Source organism: Rhinolophus sinicus, chromosome 2 (assembly GCF_057876585.1).
Source record: "Rhinolophus sinicus isolate RSI-liver-muscle chromosome 2, RSI-T2T, whole genome shotgun sequence".
NCBI classification, from domain to species: domain Eukaryota; kingdom Metazoa; phylum Chordata; class Mammalia; order Chiroptera; family Rhinolophidae; genus Rhinolophus; species Rhinolophus sinicus.
Genome location: NC_142502.1, coordinates 73,087,998 through 73,114,443, shown reverse-complemented (window position 1 = coordinate 73,114,443; position 26,446 = coordinate 73,087,998). Strand labels below are relative to the sequence as shown.

The window sequence follows — 26,446 nt, the reverse complement described above, 5'->3', positions numbered from 1 at the left end:
CATTCCATGAAACGTTTTGTCTAATTTAACTAGAAAGTAAACACTTATTAAAGGATTTGAAACAAGAATCAAGAAATGGTAGGTACTTACCAAACTGTACATACACTGCAGACATGACAGGCCAGATATTTGCCTTATTATCTGCACACAGTTCTCTGTAAACAAATAGTTAGAGACCATGTTAATTGTGTTGCTTTTATTTCAACAGGCTGAAGGAATAGAAAAATCATATTCACAATCCATTTTATTGGACTTGACTGACAGCAAGCTACAAACTACCCTGAAAACTTTGAGTTTCTCCTTTCCTCCTAATGTAGTGAGTGGTAGTGAAAGAGTGCAGATCACTGCAGTTGGTAAGAATAGAGCATATCATCATCACTACTGGTTGATTTATAGATGACGTATGTATTTTCATCTATTTATAGAGATACCATATTTTCTTATTTAGTTATGATGAGAAGAGGTTGCAAAGGGTTTTAGTTGGTACCAGTGGCTGATTACAATAGAAAGACTAGTACAATACGTATTCTTAGACCAGCTCTTCTCAATGTTCAATGTGCATATGAATCACCTGGAGTCCTTGTTTAAAGGCAGATTCTGGTTTAGTAGGTCTGGGCTGGGGCCTGGGATTCTGCATTTCTGACAAGCTCCCAGGCGATGCTGATGCTTCTGGTATGCAGACCACTCTGAGCCGTAAGGCCCAGGATAATGTGGCTGCCTGAGGAGGTTCTTTCTTTCTTTTTAAAAACAATGATTATTGTTTATTTTTCAATTGTAGTTGAGATTCAGTATTATTTTTTGGGAGGTTATTTCTAAGAGCAGAGCTTCTGGCTTTGGTGTCTCTGGTAAATAGCAGAATCTTCTACAGCGCTTTGTAAAAACACAAATATCTGGGCTCTACTCTCAACCTACTCAATCAGAATCTCTTGGGCTAAGGCTAGGGTATGTATGCGTGTTTTGAAAAGGTTCCACAAGTGCTTCTGATAACCAAAGGTTGAGAACTACTGCCTAGGGCAGTGCTCTGCAGGATACAAGTCACCTTTACTGTAGGAAGCTCCCCACTGACGTTAGGCACCCTCTCTTAGCCTAAAAGTACTTTTGAATCATCTATTAAACAGAACTTCCACACAGTTTGTTTATACAGTTGTGCTTTACAAAACACCAAAGGAGATGTTTAGACTAATGACATCTAAATCCTTCAGTTTTCAAGGTGGTAGGATCTAAGGCACTTTTTCAGAGGTTCTTTTTAAATCTCGCCTGCAGGTGTAATGCTTTTTATTATAACCCCAAACAACCAATTCCTCTACAGAGGACTTTCTTTGGAGTGTTAGATATAATTCTTAAACAGAATTAAATCAGCTCTCAACTAGGGGAATAAATTTTGCCTAAGCATCTCTTAGTGTTGGGATGCTGGGAGATGCAGTATACACCCACACACGTACATGCATGCACACACATGCACACGAGAGGAAGAAGCCCTGCATTTTAAATGTATACCACCACTCCTTACACTGGAATGACTCTGTCTAGGGTCACTGAAGTACTCTGAGGTTTACTTTTTAAGCTTGACACAAAGAGTGATATTTCATGTTTTATTTTTATATGTCATTTATTTAAAAAGACTATTTGGTAGCCCAGTATGTGTGACTATTAGCTTGCTTCTTTGAGAGTCTAAGTTTATGTTCACTCTGAATATTAAAAGTATAACCTGCAGTGGTAATAATATAACCTTTATTTATTTCTCTGTGTTAACATCTATAGTTTAAGACATCATATGGCAGCAGGGCTGCAGCCTACTCATATGGAAGAGGTCTTCCTCTCCTTTTGGGATTCATTTTTTTTTTTAGGATCAGGTTTTCACTAGGTATTTGGACTTGGAATAGTATAAATTTCTAAACTACACAGAAGAATATTCTTGTCCATACAGCTCAGCCATAGTGGGGTCCGAATTAGAACTCAGCCTCTCTATTTCTGAATTTTTACTTATTTTCCTGAGTTATGGTTTTAGAATATAGATAGTGAAGTCCTTTAAGCATGTGCTTTAATTTTATATTACTAACTTTGAAGAATATTCCTAATCCTTCTTGATCCTGAGAGTCATTGAAATATTTCTATTTGTTAGTTCTACTTTGTTGTTGCTAAATAAAGCACATTGAAAACTACCACCATTCCTGCCCCTTTAAAAAATTATTTCTCAAGTATTTGTAGTGTATTAGTAAGAAATCAGAAGGAAGTTCTGTTATGTGAAGAGTACTGCTCATAAAACATTTCTTTCCTATGTAGAATGATGGTTTCCTAGTGGTTAATTCCTGCCATTTTTGTTCAAGAATTATTTTTTAAACTTATTTTTTGCTTAGTGTTGTTTACATCTTTAGCTGAGCTAAAAGTGCCCAAGGTTGTCACATAATCTACAAGTTCAGTACCACTGTATTATCATTTATTTGAGCAATTGTCCTAAAAATTTGATGTAAAGTTTCTACTTTGTTCCTGGCAGTGGGTGCCTTCCATACTCAGGGGAGGTCTCTGCCACCAAGTACAGGTCTTGAGTATTTGCTGAATGTATTGAATATCTTGTGCTTTCAGGAGATATTCTTGGTTCTTCCATCAATGGCTTAGACTCATTGATTCGGATGCCTTATGGCTGTGGTGAACAGAACATGATAAATTTTGCTCCAACTATTTATGTTTTGGACTACCTGACTAAAAAGAAACAACTGACAGAGAATTTAAGAGAAAAAGCCCTTTCCTTTATGAGACAAGGTAAGCATTTTAGAAACATACTTTTATTTGTAAATAAATTTTTAGTTTTAGTCAGAGTTCACTCTAGACCATGTTTCACAATAGACACATTTTTGTCTTTGCTATGTGCTTGTGGGACTAGATGGTCTTGAAATGTGCTGAAAGTGTGAGCAATGGGAAGCTGCACCAGTCTTCCTTCAGTGAATTGTATACTAATTGCTGCTTGTTTGTTAAGGAGTTTGTTTCTGGAGGGGTTTATATTTTAATAAGGGACCTGAAATTTAAAGCTACTGAAAGATCTAAAGGGATGAGTGTTCATTTATTCATTACACATTTATGGAGTACCCCTCAGTGCTAGGGTCAGTTCTGGTGCTGAGGAGAGAGCAGAAGTCAGGGTGTTTCCTCTCAAGGAATTCTCTCTTCAGTGGAGAAGATAGTCAACACGGGGTGCTGCATGGTGGGGACCTTCTCAGTGCATTTAAAATGTCAAACAGTTGGTTTGAATGGCAGAATATGTTTTTTAAATTTATTTTTCAATTACAGTTGACACAAAATGTTGTATTAGTTTCCTGTGTACAACATAGTGATTAGTTAGACATTTATACCTATTATGCAGTGATCACCCCGGTAAATCTAGAACTCATCAAAACAGAATAAGTTTTATAGTCTGAACCATTTAAGGAACAATCAGTCATCCCTTAAAAATAATTTGAATATGTGTCCTAGACACTTTGTTGTGGGTCAGCAGATGTTCTAAAAAGTGAATGGTCTAAATCCTCAGAATCTGTTTTTACCCCCAGAAGGAGTCCTGTTCCCTCAGGCATTCCTAGCCATGCAGGTGCCAAACTTCAGTTTTTCAAAGCAGCCCTCCACGTGGCTCCATCTCCTTGATTGCTTGGGAGCCTTTCTCACATTTGCTGTTGTTAAGAACTTAAAGGAAATGCTCTTATTTCCTCATAAACTTTTGGAGGAGGCACTGAGCAGCCAGAGCAGATGAGCACTGTTGTGTAAATGCCACATAGTCTTTCAAATTGTCAGAATGAAGAGCACCACTGCTGTAAAGGAGACTAGTCCCACCTTGGGAGGTTACGGCACCTGCTATGGAGGCCAGACTTGGGCTCTTCATCCTGCCTCTTGCTTTGGGCCAGTTTCCCAGAGCCTGGAGCCTCATTTTTCCCTCCTGTAAGACAGGGGACATAAAGATTACCCCAGGGGTGACCGGTTAGCTCAGTTGTTTAGAGCATGGTGCTAATAACACCAAGGTTGCCGGTTCAATCCCCACATGGGCCACTGTGAGCTGCGCCCTCCTTAAAAAAAAAAAAAAAAGATTACCCCGGTTTTGAAGATTAAATTAGATATTTTAGCACTTTATTTAACACATAGTAAATGCCCAGGAACTGTCAGCTATAGTGTAGTTAGTTGCATCGAACTAGGGAGTTAGGGTCTAAAGTTAGCAGATAAATCCTGTCCATTTTCCCTCTAAAAACAAATGTCAAATGCTTCCACTCCCTGCATCTCACAGATAATTGTTCCATTCCAATGCCATCACTGCTCACCCGGACTCCTCCAGTGGCTGCCTAAATAGACTCTCTGCTTCTATGTTCCTAGTTTCCACGTAATATAAAAGAGATCTTTTGAGAATATCAAACTCATGTCACTTAATTGCGTAAAATTCTCTGGTGGGTTCCTTGCCTCAGCCTACAGGCCCTACGTGAACTGGCCCGGTCTCCATCTTTCAGCTCCTCTGATGCTGCCCTTTCGTGGCTCCACATCTGCCCACATCTGGAGCTCTCCCAGCACCACAATGCTTCAGGGCCTTTAAACTTGTTCTTCCTTCTCCCGGGAGGCTCTTCCCCCAGATCTCTCCATAGCTGGCTCCTTTTCATCATTCACATAGTGTTTTCCTCAGAGTGGCCTTCCCTGACCATTTGGTAACTCTCATTTATGTTACTCCAGTTTATTTTGTTTGCCACACTTCACATTATTCAAAATTCTCTCTTATTTTATTTTATTTTTTATTATCTGTCTCCTGCACTACAAGGTAAGCTCCTCGACAGCGGGGGCCATGTTTAATCTCTTCTCCACTATATGGGCATCTCAATAAGCACAGAATGGATGAATGTATTATCAATATTAACTTCTTTGGGCCTTAGGTTCATCATCTTCATGTGAAGATTGGACCTAGAAGATCTCTCAAGTGCTTTCACAATGCAGAGATTATTTATAAACACTAAAGGTTCTACCTGGCCCTGGCATGTTCTTGTCAGCTAGGAAATGTGACCCGTGGTTTCAATGTGTCACCTTTTGAACTGGCAAAGTGGTTGGTGGAAGTCAGTACAATGGAGCTCCCCCAAATATATCATTTCACATGCTGAACTGAATTATGTTTCAAAGTAGTAGACAAAAACTTCTGGGTATAATAATTTTCATTATGAAATCAGTGTCTTATTTCAGAGACTCTGTTTTTTCTTTTGCCATCACATTTGCCAAAGTCCTTTAAATATACCGTAGTTGTTTTTATTTTTTAAGAAATTAAAGTGGCTTTGGAGCGAGTCATGATTATATTATTTAAATGTCATTTATGAAGAGCGCATTGTTTTACTTAAATCATGCTTGGCCCAGGAGCCCTGTAACCTAACCCGTTGTTTTTTTGGTCAAAACAACAGCTACATCATTGAATGAAGTGTCTTTTGCTGTCAAGAAGAAAATAGAACCGTAAAATGAAAGCTGTTTTTGATAAGGACTGGAAATCCTGAATCTGTTAATTGATGATTTAAAACACTTGTTTTCCTCAAATATTTAAATCATAGTGCCTGAAGCTCAATTTTTCAAGTGAGACTCAGACCAGGCTTAGTTGAAAACACATTATATTTTCTCTATTGAAATGAAAACAAGAAAAAAGTAGGTTTCAGAATTCTGATGCTGCATTTAGTCATCACAAGAATGGCTAGAGGCAATAGTGAAGATGCTACCAAAAAAAACAAACAAAAAAAAACACCCAGTAAAGTTCTCACTTTCCATTTCATGTCCTAGGGAGTAAGGAAGTTGATGATGATTACTTATCTTTTAGTACAGAGAATGTTTTTATCAGCGTTTTACCAGAGAAAGTGATTGATACAGTCACAAGGAGCTGGTTTTACTTCTTTTATTTGTATGCAGTTTTGACACCTGAGGTAAACCAAGTCAAATTATGGTTAGAATGTTACTTTTCTGTGTTTCTATGAATAGTACTTTCATCTTTGTTATGATAAATTGTAAATATTTTACATCTGTGGCTATTTCAAAGAAAATTCATGACCCAGTAAGTATCTTTTCTGGACCTTTATCAATGACAATTCATATGGCATTATCCCAACAGCCTCTGGACTTCTGTATTTCAGATTGTCTGTTAATTCGGAGTATTCTATTACTTTCTAACTCAAGAGCTGTTCATAAAACTGTGAATTTAAAGGTAATACTCTTATTTCCTCATACACTTTTGGAGAATACCACATTTTTGCTTTTCTCACCTATCACGGTAACAAGTCTCCAACTTAGGTGTCTATACCAGAACATCGAATTGTTATATTGACAATAATCAGCAGAGTCAACAATGTTATTTTCTGCTTATGGAATGGACGATTTGGAGGATAAGCACCCAAGGGTCCTTTAATGATGCATGGTTGGTTTAAGACGAGGCAGGGAACCTCCTAGAAGACTCCCACCAGCAGTCATTTAAGCTCCTCTCTCTAGGTTTTGATTCTCTCCTTTGTTTTGCCATGGGAGCAGAGTTGGTGGTTTGGATTCTCAGCTTTATCTAAACCAGCTCAAGAAATGCACTCCGAACTTGACTGTCTGTGAGTCCTCCTCCTCCTCTGGGCTGGCTGCCCCTAGTAGGAGAATGGCGCTAGTTGTTGATATTAATGGGGACTGTTGGAGGTCAGCCACCAGAGGGGTAATTTCCATAAGCACTGATCTCATCTCCATGAGCTCATCTCTCTGACTGGTTTTACAATAACTCATACTTGGAACTGCAGTTGTTGATGTGATTTGGGGGCTTGGAGGCACACGGTCTTCTCCTTGACATTGGTCTTTCTTCCCACAGAAGCACCTTCTGTAGTGATGGAAGGCCCCAAACCTTTTTTCTCTTCTCTTCTCTTCTCTTCTCTTCTCTTCTCTTCTCTTCTCTTCTCTTCTCTTCTCTTCTCTTCTCTCCTCTCCTCTCCTCTCCTCTCCTCTCCTCTCCTCTCCTCTCCTCTCCTCTCCTCTCCTCTCCTCTCCTCTCCTCTCCTCTCCTCTCCTCTCCTCTCCTCCCTGTCCCTCTCCTCCCTGTCCCTCTCCTCCCTGTCCCTCTCCTCCCTGTCCCTCTCCTCCCTGTCCCTCTCCTCCTCTCCCCTGTCAGATTGAGTTCACCGTTAAACTCTGCTCTCTGGTGGATTTAGTCCTGATCGGGAAATCGAGGAAGAATGTCTTGGAATTTTTAGCTAATTTCCTTTGGGAATATTAGAAAATTATTCTGCTTCTCTGTGATCCCTGACTGGCTCTGAAAAATGTTGTGTTTTTTTCAAGGTTAAATGAAAACTAAAACATGTTGAAGTGAACTAAAGTGGTGTGAATAATACCTATTGTTTAATTTTTTCCCCACTTTTATTTGATTTTTTTGAATATATAGAACATTAATTTTCTTCCAAAAGTCAAATTTACTCTGAAAGGTATATGCAAAGTATGTCTGTGCCTCTTATATCCCTTCTCCCTACCCCTTGCAGTTAACTTCATTCATTTCTAGTTTCTTTCTCTCTCTGCAAAAATTAATACATATATACATATATGTTTTCTTATTTCTATTTTTCTTACACAAAAGGTAATATTTTAGACTTTGCCCTTTTCACGTAATATATCCAGTAAATTTCTCTGCATCAGTTCAGAGAGCTAGTCCTTGTTCTTTTCTCATAGCGGCATAGTCCTGCATTGTACGTATGTACTATAGTTTATTCAACCAATGTCCAATTTGGGGACATTTAGGTAATTTCTAATATTATTATAATTACAAATAATGCTGGAATGAATAATCTTCTGTATGTATATTTTTGTGTCTTCAGGATAGATTCGTAGAAATGGGATTTTTGGGTCAAAAGGTATCGACATTTTCCCACATATGAGTTGTACCATTCTGAATTCTCTCCAGCAATGGTTGAGTACTGGTCTTCTTACAGCCTCTTCAACAGAATGAAGGGTCAAGCTTTTGAATCTTTGCTAATGGGATGAGTGAGAAATGGTATCTCAATGTAGTTTTCACTTGCATTTCGCCTATTATGAAGAACACTTTTTCATATATTAAGATCTATCTTTCCTTGTTTTTTATGAAATGTCTGCTTTTGTCTTTTATTCGTTTTTGTTTATAGGATTTTAAATCTTTTCCTCTAAATTAAAAAAAAATTATATATGTACACGTATAGATACATAGTAATAATATGTAAACATATACATAAAATTTATATATTCATACAAGTATTAGGGATATTAGCCATTTATCTCACTTATGTGTTGCAAATATTTTCTTTGAATTCATCATCTGTCTGTTAACTATGCTAATAGTATGTTTTGCTATGGAAAGTTTAAAACAATTGTTTTTGGTAGTCAAATTTATCAATTTTTTTTAAAACTTGGATGTTTGGAAAGCCTTTCCCTGTGTCCATGTTATGATATGATACCTGTTGCTTATTGAGAGCGTGCGATGTCAACGGCACTGTGCTAAGGACTTTTCATACATTAATCATTGAAAGAGCTCTCTGAATTAATAGAAAACAGCAGTTTTGGAAACACGCAAACCTTGACTAGTGCCTAGGTTCAATACCTACCAGCTGTGTGACCTTGCACTTGGTGTATCCTGAGTTCCAGCTTTGTCATTTCTAAAACGGGAACAATAATGGCATCTACATCGTAGGGTTGTTGTGAGAATTACGTGAGTTTGTATGTGAAAGGGCTTTGAACAGGTCCTGACACATAGTCAGTGTTTTAATATTTAGATATTTAATATTATATTTAATATTTAGGCTATTTAATATTTTAGATTCAAATTCAGCAAAATTCTGTCATCATTTAAATGTTAGGTCTTAAAGATCACCATGAAACAGTGTCTTGTTTTTTGCACATTTTGTTTTACTGTAGCTTAAACCAGATACTCAGATATGGGTTTTCTTGTGGAAAGGCTCAAGAAGAAAAGTTTGGGATGTGGCAAGAGCAGATTAACTAACTTAAAAGTATGAATGCTCATGTTTTGTTTATCCAATATGAATACTTACTTGTAGTTATTGATGCTTCTAAAATGTGGTATGCATAAAGTAAATATTTTTTTATTACTAGAATTTACTAGGGATTAAATTCAACATTTTAGAAATGTTTCTGGTTGCCAGGCTCTACGTGGCCATAGTGCAGGGCTCAGAGTGTGTGCTGTCACTTGCCTGTAGTGGAATCCTCTAATTTTCAGGAAGAATTCTTGCTTATCAGAGAATCATTGATAATGCTTGGAGTTGGAAATATTTTTGACTCTTACTTTTGCTTGATTTTTAATGATAAATTATTGCTATTTTAATTTCATTTTTTGCAAGTTAGTCTGTTGTGGGTTGTTTGGTGAATCTTTAGTGTTTGACCTATGATTTCTCAGTCACTGGGCTTTGAGAACTACATGCATGGATTTGCAAATATGAAACATCTGCCTCTTATTTGCAACCATTTATTTAAATATGAAACATCTGTTTTTATTAAAGCAGACACATGAAACTTAAGCCCCTCCCCAATTTACTTCTGTAGTCAGACTTTATTACCACTACCACGTCCTTTTTTTTTTTTTTTTTTATTGAGAACTTGGGATTGATGTGGTGTACAGACCAGTTGGTCTTTTGGTTTATCTCAGTTAGCTATGACCAAAAAGTTTTAGAGCCATTGTCTTAGATTATTTAGCAATTTCTACCTCACTCTCCACTGCTGCTGGCCTAAAAGTAGAAAGCATTTTTACTTTCTGTTTTAGCCTTAAAATTTAATTATGATACTATACATAGATTTTTGATGTAGCAAACAATTTTAGATGACTGAGCATTGAAACCATTATAGTGAAAACTATGGAGTTAAATAAAACTCTGCCTTTACCTTGCCTGCTTTTGAATGGGTAGAATTGTTCTCTATGTTATAGAATTCTTCTGAATTTACTTTAAGTTGGGGCTATCTCAGTTCTTATTTTACACATTCTCCTTGAAAAGTTCTGGTACTTTAAATCTCTCACAGCACTTAACATAGAAAGTATTCAGTATTAGTTGTTGATTTGATGTTTTCTTCTTTCCAATTCTCTGCCCACATTTCCTCAGTACAAAGTCATGATTAGAAACTTCCATTCATTGCAAGTTGATCACATTGATTGTCTATTTTGGTGTCTTCAGGTTATCAGAGAGAACTTCTCTATCAGAGGGAAGATGGCTCTTTCAGTGCTTTTGGGAATGATGACCCTTCTGGGAGCACTTGGTAAGTGTTTCTCCTAACGGAACAAATCCTTGTTATGGAATGGGCCCTCACTAGGTCCTGATGGCCATGAAATTGACAGACGTGTTGTATCTATAGGCTCAGAGGTGCTTTTCCTATAGCCTGGCTTTAAAAAACATTCTACTTTTTAAATATGATTTTGAAGCACTAACAAATCAAGTGTTTTTGTTTAGAAAAGAGAGGTCATAAATCCTCTTTTTTTTGGTGGGAAAAGCAGCAATAAAAATACCTCATGATGAGGGTGCAACTGACAAGAAAAATCAGTTAGAAATACTGGATGATTGCAACTTAGTTCTTTCTTTAATCTGACATGATCAACATGAATTGTGTTAATGCAGTCAACGTAGTTTCTTTAAAGTTATTGTTTGTGAAAAACAGTGATGGAATTAAGTCATGAATATCAGAGATTCCTCCAGAGTGGAATCTGCATGGCTGATTTTGGATGATTACTTTTTCTTCTTGCACTATCTCTGTTCTATATTTCACTCAGAAGAAGATTGACAAACTGTATGAGGTGGGTTAGACAAAGCATGCTGTGGTAACAAACAACCCCTTAAATCTTGGGAGCTTCTTTACAACAAAGATTTTTCTTCCTCATGCTGCATTTCTACTGTGGGCCAGCAGGGGTCTCTGCAGGCTTTGCTTCAGCTGCCACCATCTAGCTCACCACCTCAATGGGAGGCTCCAGGCAACTGAATGCTTCAGCCGGAGTGTAACATTTCTTTTCACTTTATCATTATCAGAGCTGGTCACATGGCCATGCCTAACTTCAGCGGGGCAAGGAAGTGAATTCCTCTGCATACTCAAAGTAAAGGAAAACTGGATATTATTGAATATTAGTAATGTTTACCACACTAAAGCTTTTATAGGATGAAACAGATCTGCTTCAAATTTTCTTTTGGCATGAGTCAGAATGTAGATCCATAAATAGAAAAGTTTCAGTGTTTTATTGTTTGACATTCTTTTCACCTTAACATTTAGTGTTCTGTAGCAAGGATCAGCAAACTTTTTCTGTAAAGGGTCAGATAGAAATATGTTAGGTGTTACAGGCCACATAGTGTCTCTGTTGCATATTCTTCTCTCTCCTCTCACCCCTCTCTTTCTGTCTTTCTTTCTCTCTTTGAAAACCATTCTTATATGGAGGGTGGGTGGTAGGGAGAGGTACTATAAAAGACTCTGTTTGTATTTGGCCCAGATTTGGCTCACAAGCTATAATTTGGTGACTCCTGTCCTAGAGGAGAGAAAATATCCATTTCCTCTGCTTACAAATTACGACATGATTGTGAACTATATATACTTCATCTATGGCTTTAGGGATGAGTGAAGTATGTAATATCTTCCTAGGTAAATACCCAGAAGATTCCAAAAATGAACAATCTTGGACAATTTATTTAACTCTCTTGGAGTGTCAAATTCTCAATCTATAAAACAGTGAGGCTGGATTAGATGATTTCTGAATTCTTTCCAAATCTGATATTTTGCGAGTTGACCTGAAATTTCTTGGCCACACTCAAAGGTCTACCAGCTAAAGCTGTTTACGTTGTCTCTTTTTTGTCTTTCTTCCCTTTTTTCTTCAGTGATTTTTCCCTTTGATGAATCTTCTGATGGGGGAAAAAAATGTTGTTATTGTTTTTCTTGCTCAGCACTGTTTGGAGGACTGTTTACAATGTATTTTATGTAATTTTCCCCTCTTTTCCACCAAGGTTGTCAGCTTTTGTTTTAAGATGTTTCCTTGAAGCTGATCCTTACATAGTTATTGATCAGAATGTGTTACACAGAACATATACTTGGCTCAAAGGACATCAAAAATCCAATGGTGAATTTTGGGAACCCGGAAGAGTGATCCATAGTGAGCTTCAAGGTGGCAATAAAAGTCCAGTAACGCTTACAGCTTATATTGTGACTTCTCTTCTGAGATATAAAAACTATCAGGTATTTAATCTTTAACTTAACAAATGAGGGTGGGAAATCACAAGGAAGGTAGGTCTTGATGGGTCAAATATGTGCTGGGAATTTAAAGAGTTTTGCAATTTTATGTCACATTTGAAGTCTGAGTTTGGGCACCCTTTTGCTTTGCATGTATAGTAGCCACATTCCAAAATCTGAGAATAAAAATATTGATCCACTCTTTTAGAATAGTTAAGAAAATCTTAAAAATACTTTCTAGGCTGAATGTTGTTGTACTTGTTGTTTGTAAGAGAAGTCAATATGTATTTTATCATTGGAAAGGTTAATTTCTTGGGGTACAGAAAATTCTTCAGAATTTGGGAATGCATTTTAGCAAATTTAAATTGTGAAGGAATTTTTTATTTCTAAAATATCATGGAGCAATTATAATGTTTGCTAATTTAATACAAAGTACACCCACACTCTAAAAAGCATGTTAAATGGATGAGAATGAATATGCACAGAAAGTTATGCCAAAGAACTTAATTTTTCTCTACTGCTGTCTCAGGGACTTATGTGTTACTGCTTCATGCTGACTGCATTTCACATGATCAAAACCAGCCATTCTCTGGGTTAAGCTCCTACGTTTTCCCATCCCAATAGTAGTCATGTAGAAGATAAACTTTCCCCTGAACTTACAGCTTCAACACCTGAGATCAAACATGAGAAATATCTTTCTCAAGCTGTATTTTATGCTCTCATCTGAGTTTGTGATATTCAATGTGAGAAACACTGGCAAATGTTCTACTTCTTATTTCTTATTCCCTATGACTGGTGCCTATTTACTTATGAAAACTGAAAAGCAGTGGTATTTTCAGAACACATGGCAAATCTATAAATGTCAGTGATCATGTTGAGTCCCATTACCTAGGACAAAGTCAGGTGCTTAATAGACACTGAAATTATTTTTTGAATGAATGTTTGAAAATGCTATTCAGGTTATTTTGAATGGTAAAAATATATATATATATATATATATATTTTCTTTCAAGCCTAATATTGATGTGCAAGAGTCTGTCAACTTTTTGGAATCTGAATTCAACAGAGGAATTTCAGACAATTATACTCTAGCTCTTATAACTTATGCGCTGTCATCCGTGGGGAGCCCTAAAGCCAAGGAAGCTTTGAATACGCTGACTGGGAGAGCAGAACAAGAAGGTAATGCATGGGGCCCATCTGTGATTGTTAAACTGTTAAGCATTATGAAATATATAAATTATGTGAGAAAGTTTTAGACGACAGATATGAAATTGAGTACATTTACATCTCCTGAATGGGATGAAAAATGAAGTGGAGATGAGATCAGATGGGCCTGACATGGCCATGCTGCTTCTACCCTCTCCAAGAGTTTTCTAGAGAATTTCAGGGCTTGGGTGTTTCCTTATTTTAGATGTGTTCTGCCAGATGTCAGTTACCCTTTGAGTTCGTTGATACCATTTCTGGTTTGATGGCCTTGAGGGGTCATTAAGACCTTGGGTTGTGAGAGACTTGGGTTCAAATTCTGGTTCTGCTACTTCCTATTACAAGTTTCAGTTTCCTGAACTGTAAAATTGAAATAACACCAATTTTAAGGTTGCTGTGAGGATTAAGTGAGATAATATAAGTGCCTGCTGCATGGCAAATGTTCAAAAATGTGAACTAAAATGCTAATTAATAGAAATGCAAATGCCAAAAAAAGCTGTTAGTGAATTATATGTATGATTTTTTTTTTTTTTTGATTGGGGACTGCTTAGGGGTAATGGCCTCTACAGTCAGGGATTCAGATGTGTGTGTGTGTTAGGGGGATAACATAGGGGGGATGGGTGGGCTGAAATAATTTTAGGTAATATCTTCTGATTCAGAGTTCTGTTAATTCAAGAAGGGATATCTGTAGAAAGTGCTTGGAAACTTCTGAGACTATAAAAAACATTGCATTAGTATTAGCAGTAACTTAGATTGAATGTGTATTACCCGTTGCAGTGCTGGGATCTAGGAGATTATTGAAGAGAGGCTGAAGTAGTCCTTGACATTTTCTTCTTCTCTACTTGGCTAAGTGGTAGTTATTTCACATTCCACCTAAGTATAATAATCATCTAAATAGTAATATCTGAGAGATGGGAAGGAGGCACCAAGTGGGCTGTGCCTCTGGGGGCTAGTAGGAATTATCTCTAGGAAGATTGTTGAGTTGGCCAGGGTCCCTCATTTTCTCTTGGGGGCTTGGATTTTTTAACTTATAACACCAGCTTTCAGATAATGAAAAAGGAGAGGTTTCCCAGGACGTTAGAGCTAGTTAATGGCAGATTCTCAGAACAAGGTTCTTTCCAATGCGTCCTAAAATTTTTGGGATGACCTCGTCAGAGAAGTTATGTACATTATCTCCTAATATTTTTTTCTTTTATTTATAGCTGTTTAGTCTCAAGCCAAACATATGGAATTTTTCTTGGGAAAATATTTTCATCAAAACATCTTCAAATATAAACAATAGGAAAAGGATGAAAATTTATAAGTTTTGTTAATTTACAAAGTGACATAAATATGTGTTATGTGTGTATACACATACTTATATATTTGCTTGGCATAAATACATATATGTATACTATATATATAAATATACATATATATATTTTATGCTAGTCAAGTAGAACTTGGATCAGTGTAAGAATATTTCATGGTATGAAATACAGTTTTTTTGTAATTGGTCAGACCGTTATTACTTTTCTCTTGCAGGAGGCATGCAATTCTGGGTGTCATCAGTGTCCAAACTTTCTGAATCCTGGCAGCCAAGCTCCCTGGATATTGAAGTTGCTGCCTATGCACTGCTCTCACACTTCCTGCTTTATCAGGTTTCTGAGGGAATCCCCATTATGAGGTGGCTAAGCAGACAAAGAAATAGCTTGGGAGGTTTTGCATCTACCCAGGTGAGTGATGGTAGTTTTTTTTTTTTTTTTAATCTATCTAGCTATCTATCAATCTGTCTGTCTGTCTGTCTGTCTGTCTGTCTATCTATCATCTCTCTCTCTCTCTCTCTCTCTGACATCTAGCTATGTTTTTAGGAAGTATGTGGCTGCTTTTTTTTTATCATGACTTCCCAAAATTTCTTTGCAGTTTAAAAGTTTAGTAACTTAACGTCAAAGGTTTAAGTTACTAATTTTAATTATTTGTCATCATGGATATAAATATGTGGAATACATGAGTTCCTAGTCTATATTAGTCATTTTTCGTATGTGGTAACTGGCACAGTAGGTGCTCAGTTCCATCCAACAGATATTTTCTGAGCCTCTCCTGTATTCCATGTCAAGGAGATTCAAAGATGAATAAAGGAGAGTTCCAGTCTCAGGAAGGTGGAACAATGTATAGCGGGTGTCCTAAACATTATTAAATTGACTCTTTGGAGACCTTGATATATACTTATATGCGCAAACATTTTTCTTTCCTCAATAGGACACCATTGTGGCTCTGAAGGCCCTCTCTGAATTTGCAGCCCTAATGAACACAGAAAGGACAAATGTCCAAGTGACCGTGACAGGGCCCAGCTCACCGAGACCTGTAAAGTTTCAGATTAACACACAGAACCGCTTTCTCCTCCAAACAGCAGAGGTGTGGAAAGGGGTGGTTATTTAAAATTCTGGATAGATGAATCCTTATGCTGGAAAATGGACTTATTTGTTTTGTTGACTTCAACAAAGACTTGCTCCCAGTGCCCTTTGGAGAGACTGGGAGGAAGAAGTGCCCTCCTTTGGTTGAATTTGCTGAGCTGGCGAAGGGAGGAGGGGATGGGAACTTCGGAAAAGGAGAAAACATGGGCACTGTTGCACTGGGAAAAGAATGAACACCCGTTGAGTTCCTAGTTTATGCAGGCACTGTGCCAGATTTCTTTACATGTCCTATTGCATTTACTTCTCAAATCCACACTAAGAATTAAGCAGTTTTATCCGGATTGTACACATGATAAAACTGCACCTGAGAGAGGCTAAGTAACTTGCTCAAGATCATATTACTGGTAACAGTAGAGCTAGGATTTGACCCATGAGTTCAAAGACCATGTTCTTTGCACCAAATGTCCTCCTAGGAGAATTGATAGAACTAGTAGTAGAATTCTTACTTTGCAATGGAATAAAGGCCTATGCTAGACCCTAACTTTATTCCCCTGGGTAACCTTGTAGGAACTTGAGAGTAATGGATGAAAGTGATAACTTCAAGGCTGGAAACTGAGGAAGAGAGATGATGGCAAAGGAAAAAGAAGGAAGAAACATAGTCAGTGATGATGTGTCATTGTGTTCTCGGGAAGGCCAGAGGCTTAGACACTGACTAAGGGAGGTTAGTGGAGGGAGATAAGTTGTTTCTTGTCTTCCATGCTTCAGCCCCCACAGAGGGGCAGACCTGTCCATGGCACTAAGTTTCCTCCCCAAGGGCAGAGGTGAGGGCGTGTGGAGAGTGTGCACTTCCTCTGCCTTCACTTCTCCAAATGGTTGACCCATAGTTTTTGATATGCAAGGACATGTAAAGTTCTTAGAGCTTTCCACAGATTGCTTACGCTTTTAATGAAAGATAACACTAATCTCTTGTGCTATGTGGAAGGATATAGATATGGAAAATTAGCCTTATTCACTTCTTTCTGTCTTTATTCAGCTTGCTGTGGTAGAGCCAACTGAAGTTAATATTTCTGCAAATGGTTTTGGATTTGCTATTTGTCAGGTATGTAATGTTTAGTTTTGTTTAGTTAAATATGACTTGTTATAATAATTCTTTGGTTTGGGGCACTGTTAAATCTTTATCTCAGATAACGTTTAAAATTCTTAATGATTTATTTCTGAGTTTGGCAAGATAAATAACTCTTTTAAATAAAAAGTACTAGAGATGTTATTAGTTAGTGAGTAGACAGCAACTATAAGGGTTGATAATCTATTGGAAAATTTTTCTTGACTATTACATGCTTTTTAAAGTGAGGATTAAAATCCTCCAATATTATTTATGTGAATTGTTGGGAATGTCCACCTTGTTTTATGAAAATACAGCTCAGAATTATTGTAATGCTATGACTTGATAAACAAATATGCGTTTTACTTAGAACTTAGTATTCATCTAACAATGTAAAGTTCAACATGGTATTACAAGTAATTGACCTAAAGATAGGGAATATGTCCCTTTAGTGTAAAATCTTATATAATAGTAAGTAAAATAATTAGAGCATGATATACTAAATGCTCTGGCAGAAGAAGAAAATCCAAAGAAATCTACCTGCTATGGTACAATAGGGACTAGAATAAAATGGAATTAGGATGAAAAATACTGAATGAAATCATTATTATACTGCATAATAAATGAAAATCATAGGAACTAAAAATTATCTTATTGGAAACCCAACATAATACGTGATAAGACCAAAATTGATTATGTGCTTGATTAGAATAAAACCAAACCAAACAAACCCTGAAAGATTTACTGAGAAAGTGAAAAAAAAAAAGGCTATTACAAAGAAAAGGTACTTTTTCAAAAACCAGTACAATTGTTCTTCTGAAGAGAACAGGTAGGTACACTTTCTAAGTAGGATAAAGGGTCAGATAATTTGGAAACTTCCAAATAATCCTAAGATTATTATATATGGTACTCAAAACACAGTAAATGTTTTAAAAAAATCAAGGAAAAATGATCACAGTTAAAAAGGAAAGGTATTCAGTGAAAGGATAGAAAGAGAATAGAGTGAGTAATTTGTATTGTTCTTTACTAACAAAGACCATGTGAAAATTCTCATTCCTAAAGTGTCTTTCAATGTAAACAGTAAATCCAAAAGTAAATACACAGGATGTTTTAGATATGGTTGAAAAATTTTACCCGCCTGAGTCACCAAATTGGTTGGGATTCTTTCTTGATAAACCCAACGTAGATAAATTACTCAAGCCAAATGATTTTTACTTAAGGTTTGAAGGGCAGTAAATATGGTACCTACTCATCAGAATGTTTACCAGTCCCGTGTCTACATCAATATGTAGAAAATGAAAGGTAGGGACCAATAGACACTTCTGTGATGGAGAAAAATATTGCAAAAGCTGATCACTACCTGGGAATAGGTACTGTGAGATTGCCTTTAGTTGCTATTTTTGTTAAGTGTTCTGGAAAAAGGAAGGCAAAGAAAATTCTCAGGTTTGCAGTAAATGTTAACCTCTCTTTGGTGATAATACAAAGCTGTTGGACATAAACTGCAAGATCTCTTAAAGTTTTCTGAGTGAGCAGTTGAACTTTACTGTGGGCCAAACAGAAACAGAAACCCTAATCCTTAGTAACAGATAGGATTAGGAATCCTATTCCTTACTAATCCTTAGAAAAACCCTAATCTTAAGTAATTATGACCCAGGGGACGAAGTTGGTCCTTGTTTGTTTCCTGATGACGTTGGTTCTTGAAGGACAATTACATGCCACTGGAAAAGAGATGATGAAAAATAATAGAGACCATCCTTCCAATTTTATGAAACCATTCTTCAACTGCTGCAACAATATTCTATAATTTAATTGTAGTTTAAGAAAGAGTTGGAGAGTGTCCAGAGTGAAATAACCAGAATGATCAAGGGAGTATCTGAGCTAGGTGTGGTAGAATGAAAAGTTGGAACGCTTAGGTTTGAAAGATGAAAGCTTAGAGAGAGGATTTTTTTTTTAAGTCTGTAAATTCACAGTGAGCACTAGAGGTTTAGGAGTGTGTGTGTGTGTGTGTGTGTGTGTGTGTGTGTGTGTGTGTGTGATTTAAGTATAAGTAAAAGAAAATACATTACATACCAATAAGTTTTATGAACTTTGGCATCAAGAAAAATGGGAGGTAAAAAATTTAGATTCCGGTTCAACTTGGCATGAGGCAAGACTAGAAAATTTTGAGTACATTCCCAAGCTTCTGATCTTAGGATCCCTTTGAGAAAAACACTGGTGCTCACACTCCACCAGTGTCCCCACAGCACCTTTCACATTAGTGGTAGGCACAGAGTACATTATGCTGAAAGAGACCCAGTTGACTTGGAAACCATCATTTATTTTATCATCCTTGAAAAAACGTTGTATGATCAAAAACAGTCCTCAGCAGTTGAACAGGTTTCTGTTCAACTAAGGCTCCTAGATGTTTTGGTTTTGATTTAACTTAGAGTTTCTAAGGTTCCAGTTTGTGAAAAATGACTTCAGTTAGGCAGCGGAGCTTATGAATTAGTGGAGACTCTCAAGAAAGTTGGCAATAGTTTCACTTTTTCCCTATAGGGAATGTTTTACATTCTTTGAAAAAACAGTGCCCATGAATAGCATCCATGATTGTGTATGACACATGTTTTGGAATGTTACCTAACAATTTTCTCAATTTTTTAAAATCATTGCTTATAAACTTCCATAGCGATGTTTGTTAATAATACTTTGTTAGTTAGTAAATCTAAATTTTTCTAGGTTGAAGATGGTAAATCTAGTTGGGTTTGTCCCAAAGAGAATCATTACCTAACATTTAGAGTACATAATCATGTCACTTTATTGCTAATAATATATTGCTAATTTATTGTTTATGCTAATTTGTTATTTATTGCAGCTTAATGTTATTTATAATGTGAAAGATTCAGAGTTTTCTAGAAGACGAAGATCTATCCAAAATCAAGAAGCCTTTGATTTAGATGTTGATGTGAAGGATAACAAAGATGATGTCAATCACTTGAATTTGAATGTGTGCACAAGGTTGGTATCTGTTTAGGTCCCTCCTCCTCCTGTTTCTCCTTTAAAAAGATGTGAAGATTTAATAATTTATATATAGTTGCCTAGCTATGTCAATATATAAGGAGTTACATTTAACAATGGTTTCAGTTATGCATTACACTTTAAGATTGCAAACTAGAAATCCTGCTAATTATATTTAAGCATTTTTCAATGTGTCCAAAATTGTTTACAAGTTTTCCTTGTATTTCTAATAAATTTGAATAGAAAAATTTAATAAAATTCAGGTCTAATTGATGAAAACTTGAAGTTAACCAATCATGTTTAATATTCCAAAATTGGTTATTTCTTGTTGTTAGTCATTCTTCTGTTAAATAGTTATTCTAGGTTCACATTTAATCTTTAGTGTTATACTTTTTAACTCAGTACTTATTAAGAGCATGCAAGTTCAATGAAGAGAATAGTTTATTTTTTTAGACACTATGAAAAGATTCCATTTTAGAAGGTCCTCACCTTGGATAATTAGGCACTTCTAGTTTGGTAAGTGATTTATAAATACCTTGTTAGCTAGTAAATCTAATTTTTTAGATTTTTATTATTTATTGCAGCTTAAGGTTGTTTATCATGTGAAAGATTCAGGGTCCTCTAGAAGATGAAAATCTATTCAAAATCAAGAAGTTTGGTAAGGTGATTTGTCAATCTGGTCTGTGTCCAAAGCCTCTGAAGATCTTGTTAAGTCATAAGGAAGAGGGGTTCCGCCTCAGCCGTACTGACTTCACAGCTGCAGTGTCTGCAAAGCTGCCTTCTTTAGCTTTCTTGGTCATTCTAGTGCACACACAAGTTTGAGAACAACTCCTTTAGAAAGTTGTTGAATCAAGAGACTTTACAATTGGGATTGCTGAGCCAGCTGCATGCAGGCAGCAGTACTGTATGGCTTTTCAATCAGTCATGTTTGGCAGGCATCCGTTTGCTGCTCTGAAAAGCAAGATTTTCTACCAGCCCTGTTTGCATTTGCCGAGTGAAAGGACGACAGGAACTAACTTACTGCTATGATCCTTTCACATTGCAGACAAGCGCCTTTCCATAACCACGCTGGGCTCCTTTTGCCCCAAACAAAAAGCTCTTGCCAGCTATTCATTTTAGAAAAATATTTATTTTAAAGGAGACAAAATGTTGTTGGTGCTCAGGTCCTTTGATGCTCGCATTGTATACAGCAGGGTGAGAGAACGATGCAGTGTGATAAAACTTTCCAAGGCCTGTAATTCTCTCAGGGTGGCCAAAGAAAACACAGAGTGTGCTCCAAGTATGTGGGAGAACAAAGGGAAGGTCTCTCCTGATTGGTCTTCTTTTTGTAAAACCAGATGAAGAAAAGATTGCTAAAGACTTGGCCGCGGTCTCCTGCTAAGTGGTCAACTGATGCCTCTTTTTCAGTTCCTGGCTTTCAGCTGGAAAGTTTAGTGCTGTCAACTTTTGGGAAAATGAAAAATACAATCCAGTTTGGAATCACCCCTAGAAAATAGAGTGGCCTGCTGTAAGGGCAGCTACGTAGGTTGTACTTGTTACAACCTGCAGGCATAGGCCTGGTACGGGGCAGGCGTTTCATACTGTCTGTCAAATGAACACATTGTTATATCATTATTCCTTATATGGTTGAAAGTTCTAAGGATTTTACACCTGGCAGGAAAGGATTACCTGTTTTACAATTTTCAGTAGAGATTTTTACTTAAACGAAACAGTAACTATTTGGAATAACACTTGGCAGCTTGAAATAGTTTTCCAGCAGCGTTAGGTTTTTCCTAAAGGGTTTTCTTCCATTCTTTTCTGTTTGATTTAGGTTTCTGGGCCCAGCTAGAAGTGGCATGGCCCTTATGGAAGTTAACCTACTCAGTGGTTTTACGGTGCCTTCAGACGCAATTCCTCTGAGCGAGACAGTGAAGAAAGTAGAGCATGATCATGGAAAACTCAACCTATATTTAGATTCCGTAAGTAGTAAAAGCTGCATGTAGGTATCTGCTGACAAAGCTACCGTTTGTGTTCAAAGTCTCCTTTACTTCACGTAGGTTTTCTTTGTTTCAGCTTTTTGTTTCCCTAACTGACTTTAACATGGTAACCATGTATTCGGTCCTATTAAAAAGACATCACTAAAAAATTAATTTAAAGAGAGTAGCTATTAATGATGAACATGATGAAAGTCTTGATAACTAAATCATTATTTAATGCCAGATGTGCAATATATAGAAACTGCCATATTAAAATTTCAAAAATTCAGTCCAGATCTCAATTTGAGAACCCCTTTGCCTCAGGGAATTGCTAAACATATTTGTTTAAATGCTGCTGATGAAAGCTTTAATTGTTTTAAAATGCTTTCATGATGCTTTTAATAAATCCCAAAGGGGTTTAATAATTGAAGTTAGGTGTTTAAATCATAGAAGAATATTCTCAGAGGTTTGGTCTTTATACATAATTACTATATAACTTTCATACATACTTCCTGTTGCTGTATGAAAATTACTCATCCAAGAATAAGGTGCATAAGATATGTGAGAATACTGTAAGTGAAGGATTCAAGACTCTACCTGTTATGTCTCAGAACTGCTGTTGTGTAACTTTATTCTTTTCTTCTGGCATCTACATGAAATTCATAGGTTGAATTGAAATTGAGTTTTAGGTGCTCCTAGCATTTCACGTTACATGGGCGGGAGAATATGTATGCTTCTTATTCCAGTTTTGTCACTTTAGCAATACATCTACTTTTAAAAAGCCAGTTCCTGAATGTTCTCATTGTTTTAAGACTTCAAAAAGCACTCTGGTTACACACCTCTTAAAATAATTCAGTCTCTAGGTTGTTTTTGCTCTTCAGGAATTTTCGTATATTAAATACTGCTTGAAAGCCACAGGTCTGATTTGGAACTTGAAAAAAAATTTAAAGTTTTTATTTAATTAATGTGATTGGTTTTGGAGTTTGGCCTACAACTGTGATGTTCTTGTTCTTGTTAATGGTTATCTTAATTTGCATGTTCATTATGTTTTTGACAGATTTATTTGATTTTTCATTTACTGCTAGTTGATACGTAATGGAATGTTTGAAGGAATTTATCAATTTCAATTTCCTTAACTAGTATTGTTTGCCAAGTTGGCATAAACTGCCCCGCTTGGAGGCAAGGAAACTGGCCTTCTGTACCCTATATCAGTCAGTTATGGTTGTGGAGTACACCCTCATCCTGGGGCTCCTTAACTTACTGGGGGAAGTGGCTCCTGTGAGCTAAGGGTAATTCTCTGGAGAAGGGGGCTGCTGTGAGCCATTGGCGAGCGTACTTCCTGAGACGGCATTGGGGTGAGGCACCTGGGCCCAGGAGCACACATCCTTGGGCCTGCTGCTTACTTGCCCACTCAGTATCTGACCCTTTCAGGAAAATGAAGTACGAACAAGGCCTATCCTGTAGGGATAGTTTTATGAATTAAATGAGATAATTTATTTAAAGTGCTTATCACAGTACTGGGCACATACTAGAAGTGTTCTCTAAAGGTTAGGTTCCATATCTGTTTCCCAAAGTAAAAAAAAAAGGAATGTCTTTTACTTTATCGTGAACACATAGTCTGCCACCCTTTAAAAGTCTTTTGTATTTTTCAAGGTAAATGAAACCCAGTTTTGTGTTGATATTCCTGCTGTGAGAAACTTTAAAGTTTCAAATACGCAAGATGCTTCAGTGTCCATAGTGGATTACTATGAACCAAGTAAGTGTGTTCTGGAGTTCCTATTATTTTTGGAGTTATGCCAGGCCTTCATTCATTCATCTATTCATTTATTCATTCATTAAAAGTGGCCACCTACTGGATTGGTTTTGTGTTGGCGGGTGTAGTTGGGGGCAGTGTAGGAGATGGGGGAGCAGCAAGTGAGCTTCCATTTAAATGAAGACAATTGATAATGTACAAAGGTCACATGATAGCATTTAGCATATAATATTAAAAAGTGATGCTTTTGCTCATAATATTTTAGGTTTTTAACTCACAATTAGAAAGTTTACAAAGAAAAATTGATAGAGTCCAGTTATGTTTAGTTTTCAAGGTTTTGCTCCAGGGCTCTGAACCCACTGCGTCTGGTTCCTGTTTTAAAATGGGAATTCTTTAGGAGAGAACATAACAGCATTTGCAGTGGAAAGCCTCAGCTGGGTTTAGTGTTTCTTCATTAAGAGGGTCTGTTGTTTTGTTAAAATTTATATATTATAAGAGATTTTTTATTTTTAATAAGAGATTTTTTATTTTTAGCGTATGTATCAGGAAAAAACATAGTTTGTTTGGAAAATAACTTGAGCTTCTTTGATTTTTACTGGTGTTTGTTACTTTACAAAATGTTAAAAATTTAGGATGCAAAAGTAGAGCTCTGGTTTGGACGTCACCTAAGCTAATTAGGATGAATCTACAATCAGTCACAGAGCGACTTTTTGTGGGTGTGTGATCTCAGGGCTGATGCTTCTACTTGTAATCAGACTTATTCTGAATCAACACTCCTGGTGGCTCAGAATCATCAGAATGCATGGGAATCATGAACACTGTTATGTGTTAAGTAGTTGTAGACAATTACACTTTAAATAAAATGAACTTGTTGACGTTGTTAGTAGTTTTTGATAGAATATACATTTAAGACTAAGGTATAGCACCAGTTTTCTCTCCTTCTACATCAACAAGCCAATTTCTCTCCTCTTTTGTCTCCTGTTGGAACTGGGGGAGAGAATTCACCCAGATTCTTGTGGGACATTTTGGGGAAACACTGATGTACTTTTTTTTCTGGTGGGAGGATGGGATATGCTGTGGAGGCTCAAGGACAGTGCCTAGTTATCCAACTTTGTTATTTTACTTCGTTGCAAAATTCTCCAGTTAATGTTTCTTAGGTATGTGGAGAACATCTCAAATATTTAAGAAACATAAAAGATTCAGTCTAACTGGTGCAAAACAACTTATTTATGAGGGTCACATTTTAAAATGAACATTTAGGGACGATTAATCAAAACCTACCAACCCATTTTTAAAAATCCTAAAGTTAGAAAACATTAAAAAATTGGCGAAAAATCATGAAGAAATTTGAATATAGAGTATTTTCAAAATTGTAAGAAAGTCATTTATGTTTTCGAGCAAGTTTATTACAGTGTTTAAGTGCTTCATATAGATTTTTCATGTTAGCTTCTACTATAAAATTTACCGAAGTTGAATAGTTTTTAGAGACTGTGTGCTCAGTGTTTTAAAGTATTGACACCATGCATTGCATAGACAGGGTTTTCTTCATATTTTTGTATTTTTAAATAAAGCCCATGGCAAATATCTCTTTTCTTTTTTTAAAATTCATTTGGTTTCCAATTACAGCTGGCATACAATATAAATATCTTTTCAGTAGTTCTAATGATCAGAACTTTACATGAATGCATAGAAAATGTCACCCTAAAATAAACTCTCGAGGAGGTGAAACAGTCCTTAGTTTAAAATCTTTCCTGTTCCATAAGAGATTCACGTGGTGCTTGCTGTTGCACATGCAGCTGCACTCTATTTTCTCTCTTTTAATGCTGGCCAACTGCTAGTGGTAGATAGATTGGACTAAAAGCATTGTTTCTCTCTTGGATTTGGTTAGCAGTTTGGGCCCCTCTGGAGCATTTCAGTTGTTTCTTGTAAAGAAAAATAAAATTATATGAAGAATGGAAAACTCAGGAAAGTGTATTGAAATGCTTTTAAGTTTTGGCGAGGTAAATGTTTCTAAACAAGGGAGACGTGTAAACTGATGCCTCTTTGAACAGGGAGACAAGCGGTGAGAAGTTACAACTCCAAAGCGAAGCTGTCCTCTTGTGACCTCTGTGGAGACGTCCACGGCTGCGGTCATTGCGAGAATGGAGCTTCAGCCTCCCTTCCTCCCTCTTCAGTAATTTTCGTTTTCTGTTTCATGCTTCTGTTCTCTTTGCAACATTGGCTGTGATTTACTTTTTGAGGACTCCATGTAACACATTTCCAGAAGTCACAAGTGTTTATCTTGTTTTCATAATCCACTATTGCTTTTGACTATTTTGAAAAACAATTTTTTTTTCCTTTTTTGGAGTTTTGGGGGGATGGTGTACAACATGTCCTAGTATGTATAGCTGTATAGATTTCTTCACTCAACTTCTGTGTGGAACAAAATTCAGAATTATTGCAGTTGTATGTCTTTATTTTTCCCCCCTTAGAATATTTTAGGATTTTTGTGGGACATTTTTTCTCCAGAATAAATGTGTTATTTTAGATCTGTTATTCTTTTCATTTTCTAGAAGAAATGAGCCGAGGTTCTTAAGCACTGTTAAACATCAGTGTTTCCTTTGGTATTGAAAACCTACAAATAAAAGGCCCAAGTGAGAGGCAATAGCGTTTATTTGGGATCAAAAAGAATAGCTGTTTGGGAAGCACTGACTCAGGCAGAAGCCTAAATGGTTAGTGTTCATATTAGGAGACAAAAACAAGGGGTATTTATGAGAAAGGGAGGGGGAACAATGACATCAATAGAAGGAAGACATTTCTATTGATGCAGATAAGCTAACATAATGATGTTAATTCTAAGCAGTGTTTTTAATTTTCAGTTCTGTAGCCA

The 26,446-nt window shown here is 36.6% G+C and overlaps 1 protein-coding gene across 2 annotated transcripts in view; it reads left to right on the top strand.

The window, feature by feature from the left end:
• The window catches only part of CD109 (CD109 molecule), a 208,463-nt gene extending 182,360 nt beyond the window's left edge, over positions 1-26,103 (top strand). For both annotated transcript variants that reach the window (XM_019749315.3, XM_074333202.2), the window contains 12 exons: positions 209-353; positions 2,584-2,760; positions 10,152-10,233; positions 11,955-12,183; positions 13,191-13,356; positions 14,905-15,095; positions 15,619-15,774; positions 16,807-16,872; positions 19,727-19,869; positions 21,680-21,827; positions 23,478-23,580; positions 25,629-26,103. In XM_019749315.3, the coding sequence (XP_019604874.3) occupies positions 209-353; positions 2,584-2,760; positions 10,152-10,233; positions 11,955-12,183; positions 13,191-13,356; positions 14,905-15,095; positions 15,619-15,774; positions 16,807-16,872; positions 19,727-19,869; positions 21,680-21,827; positions 23,478-23,580; positions 25,629-25,804 (1,782 nt within the window). In that variant the 3' untranslated portion in view covers positions 25,805-26,103. The remainder of the gene's footprint in view (positions 1-208; positions 354-2,583; positions 2,761-10,151; positions 10,234-11,954; positions 12,184-13,190; positions 13,357-14,904; positions 15,096-15,618; positions 15,775-16,806; positions 16,873-19,726; positions 19,870-21,679; positions 21,828-23,477; positions 23,581-25,628) is intronic.
• The last annotated feature ends 343 nt before the right edge of the window (positions 26,104-26,446 follow it).